The 11,768-nt window shown below is 40.9% G+C and overlaps 2 protein-coding genes across 2 annotated transcripts; both read left to right on the top strand.

Moving 5' to 3' along the window:
- Positions 1-3,536: 3,536 nt before the first annotated feature.
- Positions 3,537-7,207, top strand: LOC109869965 (gamma-crystallin M2-like). Its single transcript, XM_020460289.2, has 3 exons — positions 3,537-3,638; positions 6,161-6,403; positions 6,876-7,207. The coding sequence occupies exons 1-3, from the start codon at positions 3,585-3,587 to the stop codon at positions 7,149-7,151; spliced, it is 573 nt and encodes a 190-aa protein (XP_020315878.2). The 5' UTR covers positions 3,537-3,584; the 3' UTR covers positions 7,152-7,207.
- Positions 7,208-7,747: 540 nt separating this feature from the next.
- Positions 7,748-11,150, top strand: LOC109869966 (gamma-crystallin M2-like). The gene is made up of 3 exons (XM_020460290.2): positions 7,748-7,876; positions 9,924-10,166; positions 10,519-11,150. The coding sequence occupies exons 1-3, from the start codon at positions 7,868-7,870 to the stop codon at positions 10,792-10,794; spliced, it is 528 nt and encodes a 175-aa protein (XP_020315879.1). The 5' UTR covers positions 7,748-7,867; the 3' UTR covers positions 10,795-11,150.
- Positions 11,151-11,768: the final 618 nt, after the last annotated feature.

Below are 11,768 nucleotides of genomic sequence, written 5' to 3'. Positions count from 1 at the left end.
TATGCCCTCCGAAGAACCATCAAACAGGCAAGGCGTCAATACTGGACTAAGATCGAATCGTACTACATGGGCTCCGATGCTCGTCAGATGTGGCAGGGCTTGCAAACTATTAAAGACTACAAAGGGAAGCACAGCTGAGAGCTGCCCACTGACACGAGCCTACCAGACGAGCTAAATCACTTCTATGCTCGCTTTGAGGCAAGTAACACTGAAACATTTATAAGAGCACCAGCTGTTCCGGGCGACTGTGTGATCACGCTCTCCGCAGCCAATGTGAGTAAGATCTTTCAACAGGTCAACTTTCACAAGGCCGCTGGGCCAGACGAATTACCAGGACGTGTCCTCCGAGCATGCACTGATCATCTGGCAAGTGTCTTCACTGACATTTTCAACCTCTCCCTGTCTGAGTCTGTAATACCAACATGTTTCAAGCAGACCCCCATAGTCCCTGTGCCCAAGAACACTAAGGTAACCTGCCTGAATGACTACCGACCCTTAGCACTCACGTCTGTAGCCATGAAATGCATTGAAAGGCTGGTCATGGCTCACATCAACACCATTATCCCAGAAACCTTAGACCCACTCAATTTGCATACCGCCCCAACAGATCCACAGATGATGCAATCTCTATTGCATTCCACACTGCCCTTTCCCACCTGGACAAAAGGAACACCTATGTGAGAATGCTATTCATTCATAGCCACTACAGCTCAGCGTTCAACACCATAGTGCCCTCAAAGCTCATCACTAAGCTGCAACTGGATCTTGGACTTCCTGACGGGCCACCCCAAGGTGGTAAGGGTAAGTAAACAACACATCCTCCACGCTGATCCTCAACACGGGGGCCCCTCAGGGGTGTGTGCTCAGTCTCTTCCTGTACTCCCTGTTTACTCATGACTGCACGGCCAGGCACAACTCCAACACCATCATTAAGTTTGCTGATGACAAAATAGTGGTGGGCCTGATCACCGACAGCGATGAGACGGCTTATAGGGAGGAGGTCAGAGACCTGACTGTGTGGTGCAAGGACAACATCCTCTCCCTCAATGTGATCAAGACAAAGGAGATGATTGTGGAATACAGGAAAAAGAGGACCGAGCACTTCCCCATTCTCATCGACTGGGCTGTAGTGGAGCAGGTTGAGAGCATCAAGTTCCTTGTCGTCCACATCACCAACAAACTAACATGGTCAAAGCACACCAAGACAGTCATGAAGAGAGCACGACAAAAATATTTGTTATGGCAACTGCTCGGCCTCCGGACGCAAGGCACTACAGAGTGTAGTGCGTACGGTCCAGTACATCACCGGGGCCAATCTTCCTGCCATCCAGGACATCTATACTAGGCGGTGTCAGAGGAAGGCCTGAACAATTGTCATAGACTCCAGCCAATCTAGTCATATGCTGTTCTCTCTGCTACCGCACGGCAAGTGGTATTGGAGCGTCAAGTCTAGGTCCAAGAGACTTCTAAACAGCTTCTACCCCCAAGCCATAAGACTCCTGAACAGCTAATCAAATGGCTACTCAGACTATTTGCATTGCCTCCCCACTGCTGCTGCTACTCTCTGTTATTATCGATGCATAGCCACTTTAATAACTCTACCTACATGTACATAATTACCTCAACACCGGTGCCCCCACACATTGACACTGTACCGGTACCCCCTTTATATAGCCCCACTATTGTTATTTAATGCAGCTCTTTAATTATTTGTAATTCTTATCTCTTACTATTTTTTATAGATATTTTCTTAAAACTGCATTGTTGGTTAAGGGCTTGTAAGTAAATATTTCACTGTAAGGTCTACACCTGTTGTAGTCGGCGGATGTGTCAAATTACATTTGATTTGAAGGGGTTATATAGGGTGTGGCCAGGGTTTGTTTGTAGGGGTGTCAACTGTTTGGGCACCAGAGTTTATCCACTTTGTGTTTGGGAAATAATTTATTTTCATCAATGTATTTCCCATTAGAGTCTAAGCACAATCTCTGGCTTTTGTGTGTCTTCATTGGGTGTTGTCAGATGAGCTATCTGCTGGGTCCTGTGTTGTCTGTCCCACTGTGGTCCGGGTCTGAGGTGGCTGTTCTACTGGCTTTTTTTTTCTCTCTCTCTCTCTCTCTCTCTCTCTCTCTCTCTCTTATATATAACTGCTCGGCCTATATATATAGGCCGAGCAGTTGCCATATATATATATATATATATATATATATATATATATATATATATATATATATATATATATATATATATATATATATATATATATATATATATATATATATATATATATATATATATATATATATATATATATATATATATATATATATATATATATATATATACACCCAATACCTCAATTTGGTCACATAATCTACTCAAAAATGTAAAAAAAACACAAAGAAGCCAAAACCCTCTGATAAATCAGATAAATTACACTGCACAATGTGATAAAAGGATATCAATGAGCTACTTCAGTTGTGGAAAAAGAGAGCTACTTGAAACATTAAATCTATTGAAGCCTATGGGAATTTCAAGGCAATGATTTGATTAAAAAAATAAAAGCTTATCAACATGAGTCACATTTGGTTAGAGAAACTACCAGAGTAGCAGGTTTTTGCCCGGGAACCGAACGGCTATTGTGTTTCAGAATGCATTGTCTTTCTGCAGAGTTGAAGCAGAAAGAAGCATACAATTTTAGAGAGAGGACATGGGCTCTTTATCCTCATGAAAGGTTAAAGGATGAGATTGACCTTTCTAGCATCAGCTGGGCTTTGGGAACAGAACACACAAGGGCAACTCTTTCTGGCTTTTTCCCTTCCGCTCTGGGGTATGTTTTACAAGCCAAAGACAGAAGTCCAAAGCACTATTGCTTTTCACATAGACTCAGACACACAACTATGCCCTCCTTTTGACACACACACACACACACACCACAGAACACTGTTATCTGTACATGGCATCAGAGTAGGTCTGCAGGCTATGGAAGCAAAAAGAGAACATATCACTCTAGATTACATCAACACAAGAGCTTGATTCAATCAATATCATCAGAATCACTTACACACACACACAGGTCTATGAACAGAACACAACCGAGACTTCGTGACCTGCGATCAGGGAGAGGGAAAACATGAACCCACACCGAAATAAACTCTGATAAACCATTTGCATTTTCATAACATTCTATTACCAACGTTCAATCATCTTTTTCACATCAACCCCAAATATTTGTAGAAGATATGGCTTTGTTTTGTTTACTAGAGAGTACATGAACCGTCTCACCTCCTGTAAACGTTAAAGGTTCTGTTGTTCACACTACATACCTAAAGGCCTTTTGTGTGATGTTTCAATGGGTGCATCACTAGTCCATGGCTGAACAAGGGTCTATGTACAGAAAACATAGAATGGGCAGCTATATGGGGTGGATGTTATATATTGTATAGGTAAACTAGCACTTGCGGGGGAAAAAGATTAGCCTATGGTTTGAGAGACAATGGGAATGGTCAGTGACGTTTAAAAAGGTAACATCTAGTCACTACGACGCAACAGAGCACTCTTGTCAGTAGAAGAGTATAAAAGGCCCTATGACCCTGTTGGAGGCTACGGTGCCACCATCAAGTCCTCCAACCATGGGAAAGGTATGAGCTAACACACATTTCGGTTACTTGTTTGATGACTGCTGATAAAATTATGTAGAGCACCAAATGCTATTAAGGTGTATAGTGAAGCGATTTGGCAAGTAAGCTACGCATACAGTTTATGAAGCTGTCAAAGATTTGTCAAAGATTTCAGTCTTGGAACTAATACCAATACATGGAAGGATGCGAGATACTTTTTTCCACAAAATTGTATTACTTGGATTATATATTTTAAAAAATCCCATCTATACTCCCTAGGATAAAACAGGAATCCAAAGAAAAGGTCAATTAACCTTAAGGATCGGGAAAAAGGGAACAGGTAACCTCTTTTGATAATGAGGGTAGTTAATATGGATCAGATCCTTTTTTTCAATTTTCGCCTATAATGACATTCCCAAATCTAACTGCCTGTAGTTTAGGACCTGAAGCAAGGATATGCATATTATTGATACCATTTGAAAGGAAACACTAAAGTTTGTGGAAATATTAAATTAATGTAGGATAATATAACACATTAGATCTAGTAAAAGATAATACAAACAAAAAAACATGCGTTTTCAGAAAAATAATTGTTCTGTCATCTTTGAAATGCAAGAGAAAGGCCATAATATCCCTTACAGGCTGACTACACCGCTCGCGTTGCAAAATGTAGAAATATATATTATTAAATTATTGCACACCCACACTGCTCACACACGCCAACAAGCGTCTGTGTTGCCAAGGGCTAAAATAGAAGTCAGTTCTATTTCTGACGCAGATCACGCTGCAAGGCCTGCCTCTCCCATCTCCTCATTGGTTTATAGAAGCAGGTACCCACGTGCCACCTCCACATTGGTTATACCCACATGGGTGACTGAAAGACGAACGAGGTCGGTGGCGGTAATGCACCTAATTTATGAAAGTTGCTAATTGCAATATAAAGTCAAGAGAAGAAAAAGCCTAGGAGGAGAGATGACTAGAAACGATTCGGTTGACCGTTTTATGTGTGGATTAATTGTCGGAGTAGAGGACCTTGTACATTCCAGGTAAAATAACAACTCAATGTTTATATCACAAGACAAATTAGCTAGCAACAGCAAACTAGCTAAATAGGACAAATTAGCTAGCAAGTGCAAGCTATCTAGCTAAATTGCCATAAAGGTTTAATGCTTTTCGACCTGTCCTCAAATTAATGTAATTGGTTCAGAGTTTGTTTTGATATTTTAACCTGTGTGTCGTGATCGCGTTTGGTGTGGGGGGACAAAATAAACGTATGCACAATGGCACACACGCGCAGCCGGTTTGGGTTCTGTGTTAGGGGTTTAGGTGGAATTTCGATTTTGGCCACTAGATGGCAGCAGTGTGTGGCAAAGTTTCAGACTGGTCCTGTGACGCATTGCAGTACTGCACAATATTTTCTATCAAGTTTGCCCAAATGTGCTGAATTGGTCAATTGATACATTTTGAAGTATAGAGATCATACAAAAATGATATGGTAATACAAAGTTTAAGTTTACATACTCCCAGGAATGTCATACATGATGGATAGTTAGCTTCCCTACAGAAAAAAAACACTAACCTTCACACATCTAGATGGCCGGGCGAGGTGGGTGTGGGGCCAGAGACAGCAGGGTTTCAAACTGTTCCTATATTTGAATATAAAAGTTGATTTTATCAAACAAAACAATGCTACCTTTTATCTCTGGGACCTTCAGGATGACAAATCAGAGCAAGATTACTGAATGTAAGTACATTATTTACCGTCAGAGGTGAATGTATCAAACCAGTTGCTGTGATAGAATGTTTTGGTTGTTGTGCACTCTCCTCAAATGATTGCATGGCAATTTTGTCACTGTAATAGCTACTGTAAATTGGACAGTGCAGTTAGATTAACAGGAATGTAAGCTTTCTGCCCATATAAGACATGTCTATGTCCTGGAAAGTTTGCTGTTACTTACAACATCATTCTTGTCACGTTAACAACCGTCCCGGTATAGGGACACCAATCCCGTAGATCCTTAGATGCACTCCAGGAGCACAACAAATTCGTAACATATTGCACAAATTGGACTTGTAGCATATCACAGCAATTGTAAAATTTATATGATATCATAGAAAGCATTTCGGAATATATTACACAAAATGAATGACGTAGTACACAATTGTATGACATTGTACACAAAAAAAACTGTTTGAGAGTGCATCTTTAAAATATTAATGAAAAAAAACTGCTCTCAAATCTCAGATTTGGGGCACTAACCCTTGGAGACCATACTAGTACTAGTATAGTAATGTTGGTTTCTAATTTAAACTGAACTGTTGTGCCTTGCATTAACTTTCTCAAAAGTGAAGTTGCCTGCGTCACTTACATAGTTTACAGCATATATAAAAGGTGCAGTGAAATGTGTCCCCTATTGGTCGATCAACACCACATGCATGAGTACTGCTTTCAGTCAAGCCATTCGCCTTTCACTATCATCATCCTTGACTCAGTCTAAATAACTCTATATATAAACAAGTTTATACATTTCTGTTCTTCATAGATTATCTTTTACGAAGGCCACAACTTCCAGGGCCGTCATTATGAGTGCAACAGCGATTGTGCCGACACCTTCAGGCACTTCAACTCCTGTAACTCTATCAGGGTGACCGGCGGTCACTGGGTGGCCTACGAGAAGTCCAACTTCAACGGCTACCAGTACATCCTGAACCAGGGCGAGTACCCAGACTACCACCACTGGATGGGCTTCAACAACTGCATCCGTTCCTGCCAGATGTTCCCCCCCGTAAGTCAATCAAACTGATAGGGTTAACCCTGCCACACATCAAACAGTGCTTTAGAAATCAGCATCAATCACTTGCCTCTTGATGTCATTGATAGATAAGGAGAGGAGTCAAAGCATGAAAGTCTCCGTGGCGAAGTCCACAAGGAGATCCAGTCATTTTTTAAAGGAATGGGCTACACCCCCCCCCCCCCCAGAAAAGACTTTTATTCATTTTCATTCTATTTATCATCACTCAGTGTTTTTGTCAGTTAAGAAAAAATATATTATGCTGCTATTTTTAACAGTTTGACTGAAAATCTGTTTCTAAGGGAAGCAAGTCTCTGGTATTATTCGATGTGTAGAAATGTATGTATGTTTACCTCTGCTTAGTTCACCCAGTGTAAAAAACTCTACTGTGACCCGCTGTGATAATTTTACCCCAAATCCCTTTTTGTCCTCTCTATGCCCGCCGTTCTCTCTCTTCCGCCAACAGTACAGAGGAGCCTACAGGATGAGGATCTACAACAGGCCCGAGATGTCTGGTCACATGATGGAGTTCATGGACGACTGCCCCAATGTATACGAGCGTTTCCGCCACCGTGACATCTTCTCCTCCAATGTCATGGAAGGCTACTGGGTGTTCTATGAGCACCCCAACTACAGGGGTCGTCAGTATTTCCTCCGCCCCGGCGAGTACAGGGCTTGCAGCGATTGGGGCTGCCACAACCCCATGGTGGGCTCCTTCAGGAGAATGAGGAGTGGCCTGTAAGCTTCTCACCTATGGACTGTAACAAAGTGATTAAACGTGCTGGTTTTTAAACATGGCTTCTCTGTGTGATTTTCTTTTTTTATCTCAAATCATTGGAAAAACCAATAGCAAAGTTACCTTGTGTGTTAATAATTAAGTTTCAGCAATTGTTGGATAAACTGTATGGTTATTAGACATGGAAATTAGATGCCCTAAAAGTCATCTGCACCCTCATTAAAGGTTTTCTGGACAAATCAGTTGTGAACAAGCATGTCATAAGCACAACCAAATCAACATACAAAATATACTGTTAAAAGTATATTATTGATTAACTAACATTGACTGAATTAACTGCAAATCAGAAACTCATTGCAACACATTCAAATCTATTCAAATGCTGTTTAGGAGGCCATAGTAATTTTCTCCCTCTGACTGTCTGTCTATACATTGCTAACCTCAATGCCAATAAAGGCAGATGTGGCAACTCTTATTGTGGGACTTCGGGAAAGTGCAGTTATAGTATTTTCCATAGAGAGAGAGATAGAGAGAGCGCTTTTGACAGAGACAAAGAGCTGCTGCTGTGGGCCAGTCCTATAGTATTCTGTAGTCTGTAGAGCACATTGTGCTGACGCGACAAAGCTTTTTGCCACAATTTCAAAGCCCTGATCCCTGCAGGGTCTATAAAGAGGTCCAGTAACGCTAGCTACCTAGTCCGGTCCGAACTAAACACAGTCACAATGGGAAAGGTAAGCATGAACACACTATGCGTTACACAGGGAAATACATAACTATTTTCTATGATAAACCCAGAATACATGTTTCATATTTAGATTTGCTGGATACTATTATAAATAACTAATTATCTTGCAATTAATGCAGAAATTAATGGCCATTAATGATAATGGATGGGGATTTTAGGAGATGTTGAATAGAATGTGTCAAAGGCTCAAAACCCATGTGAGTGGACTGGACAGAGGAGGGCCACACAAATGCCTCAAAGGCAGCAATGTTAAATGGCACCCTATCCCTACATAATGCATTTTTAGCCAGGACAACATTATTATATACACCTATTATTATTAATAATAATCAACTATATGGGCAAAATAGTGTTTGTTTGCTGCTGTTGGTTACTTAGTTGAATCATAACGTTACTGGGGTGAGAGTTGGCACACCTGATTTCTGTTTCTGCTAATTGCACACTACGGCCTAGCTCTCGAAAACCATTCTTCTCCATCAGTAGGGTTTTCAGCGGTTACATTCGCCCACCGTTAGCACCATGTCAACTTCAATTCCGACGTTGTTTCGCGTTTAGAAACGTCAATAATCATCGCTTTCAAACCTTTTTCGAAATATATATGTTGCAAAGCCCCTTATCTTTCATATCTGAGAGAAAAAAAAATCTAATAATAAAGATACACTCACTGTAGCAGTTTAGCACAGAGCCACAAACTGTGTGTGCCTCTAGTTGACAAACTACAATTCCTCCCAAGTTACACTTACGTGAAATATATATATTTTTCGATACTGAATAGACTTTTTCATAACAGGTTAACGTGGGAGAATTAACGTAGCAGGTTAGGAGACTGAAGTTAAGGTTAGGAAAATTACTTTGTATCAAAGTGGCGTGAAAAGAGCGTGTCCCTTACGCTTCCACACAGGTGTTCGGAGCTCGCTAGATAGCATAGGTGGTTATCCGTCTCCCGTAAAAAAAAAAAAGTGATGTAACGTGGAGATATGGCCGTGTGGGAACATTAACCCTAATGAGAAAAACCCCCATTAACCCTAATGGCCCCTTTAAAGGTGTGTAGTAATTGAATATTTTTTGTATCATTATTTATCGGTGATATGAAAGATATATTCCTTATGTTTCCAAAACCGTACCACAAGTGACGCGTTTTAACGTTCAGAATGAGCGTCGGGGAACGTAACAAAACTCCCCCAACCAGAAGATACTATATTCAATAGGCGCTTTAGCGTCTATGAATGGGTTAACTGTGGCCCGACAATACATTTACATTGTGCAACACATTAGGTAGATTATTCTTGTATTTTAAAATGAACACTTTTGGTATGTTAACATTTTGTAAATTAACAGATGAATTTAATTCACATTTAGACCTATGTGGAATTCAATAAATGCTAGGTCTTTTTACATTTTACAAACGTTTTTCACTTGTTCAGTCTTGCAGTTAAACTTAAAGGAAAACTTTGTTTGCTTCATTAGTCCATTGATGACATAGTCCCCAAAAGTTTTGCTTGTCAGCAATAACATGTTCCATATATATAACGAAACCAGAAGGCGGAAGTAATTTGCTCCTCTTGTCGGGTTGTTTTGCTTGCTTTCTGTTGCCGTTTAAAAATTATTTTACTAAATTGCTGGCATACTTTCTAGCCTATCAAAAACAATGAACATCAAATGGGTCACGTGGTAAAGAGCAGCATCACCACCTGTGACAGGTGAAGTGCAAGCAACAATGAAGCATCACCTGTGGGCAGGGCTTGGGACCTCAAGGATGTGTGGTTTTTGGGATATGAAAATGAGAAGTGGATAATTTATTATTGGTCCATTAATACTCTCTTCTTAGTCACTTGTACTAAAAATATATATTATGATGATAAGCTTGTTTTATTTCAATTATACATCATAAATGGTGTATATTGGAATAGAGTTAATGATAAAAATCATTTGAATGAAAATGGAATTCTGTTTTTATTCTGTGATATGTTGTAAAACATTTCCTCAATATGTGTGCATCATTTTGATTTGAAGTTTCCATCTCTCTCTTCTAGATAATCTTCTACGAGGACAAGAACTTCCAGGGCCGGCACTATGAGTGCAGCAGCGACTGTGCTGAGATGCACAACCACTTCAGCCGCTGTAACTCCATAAAGGTGGACAGTGGCTGTTGGGTAGCCTACGAGAAGCCCAACTACACTGGCTACCAATACATGCTGAACAAGGGCGAGTACCCTGACTACCAGCGATGGGCTGGCTTCAACGACTGCATCCGCTCCTGCCGTATGGTGCCCCCTGTGAGTGTACTACATCAGGTGTCCTCAGTCCCACATAGTTTTCAGTCCCTTGAGTTGAGGGCCGCAGTGTCGACCGATTTTTTCTATCTTAGCATTTACTTCATCATTGCTTGGGTCGAGAATCTTACTGACATTTGGCTGAGACTATGACAAATAGAGTCACAAATGCCACCCTATTTTGAACACCTTGTTTTAAAACACATGGTGCATTTCTTCTTCACAAACTTCATGGTTGAAGTTATGTTTCATTCTCATTATGGAACATTTACATTACCATCTATATATTGTTTGTCAAGTCACAGTATCATTAACTATATCCATTCTCCATTTCGTCTGTCTTCTTCTTTCCCAGTATCATGGAAACTATAGGATGAAGATCTACGAGCGCTCTGACTTCGGTGGTCAGAACATGGAGGTGATGGAGGACTGCCCCGACCTTCACGAGCGCTTCCACAGCCGAGACATCTCCTCCGCCAACGTCATAGAGGGTTACTGGATCCTCCACGAGCACCCCCACTACAGGGGTCGTCAGTACTTCCTTCGTCCTGGCGAGTACAGGAGGCACAGCGAGTGGGGAAGCTCCAGCCCCAACATCGGCTCCCTGAGACGGGTCACCGAGATCCCCTGAAGGTCAACTGAGACCCCGTCATCCTCTCCTAATGCAATCCTATTATAAATCCTGTACTGTACCCCTACCCTTTATTGCTAGCATTGTTTGACTGTTGTGTATCTACTGTGGTGTATCTACTGTGGTCTTCTGACCCTGAAATCACATTAGCGTGATTGGGGTTTTTGGACCAGTTGGTGTTGGGTCTTTGCTGCTTTACTTTGGGAAAGTAGACCTCGGGGCTCAGGCGATGCTCGTATGGTAACAGTGATGGACTCTCTGGCTTTTGTTGTTACAGAGCAGAATGATGTGCTTTGCCAGTCCTCAACCTCCTGTCCTATTATAAGCAAAATAAATGAAAATTTGATCAAAGTCAACCAAAGGGCCTTTTTTTGTTATTAACCTGTTATTGCTCAATATGCAATAATGTGACTAGAAAACATTGTAAACAACAGCCAACTTTCCGGGACATAGACATGTCTTATATGGGCAGAAAGCTTAAATTCTTGTTAATCTAACTGCAGTGTCCAATTTACAGTAGCTATTACAGCCATAAAAAGATCATGCTATTGTTTGAGGATAGTGCACAACAACAAAACACTTTTATAATGCAAATGGTTTGATAGATTCACCCCTGAAGGTCCCAGAGATAAAATGTAGTGTAGTTTTGTTTGAAGAAAATCTATTTTTATATTGAAATGTAGGAACTGGGTTCAACAGTTTGACCTCACCGCTGTCTCTGGCTCCATACCCAATTTGGCACATTTGGGCAAACTCCTGGCAGATATTGTGTAGCGATGTAATTATTCACTGAAACTTTGCACACACTGATCTCATATTGTGGACAACATGAAAAATTGGGCGTGCAAAATGATTCAGCCCCTTTACTTTCAGTGCAGCAAACTCTCTCCAGAAGTTCAGTGAGGATCTCTGAATGATCCAATGTTGACCTAAATGACTAATGATGATAAATACAATCCACCTGTGTGTAATCA

Source organism: Oncorhynchus kisutch, linkage group LG25, assembly GCF_002021735.2.
Source record: "Oncorhynchus kisutch isolate 150728-3 linkage group LG25, Okis_V2, whole genome shotgun sequence".
Classification (NCBI taxonomy): Eukaryota; Metazoa; Chordata; class Actinopteri; order Salmoniformes; family Salmonidae; genus Oncorhynchus; species Oncorhynchus kisutch.
Note: the sequence above shows the minus strand (reverse complement) of the source record. Positions and strands in the feature narration are given on the sequence as shown.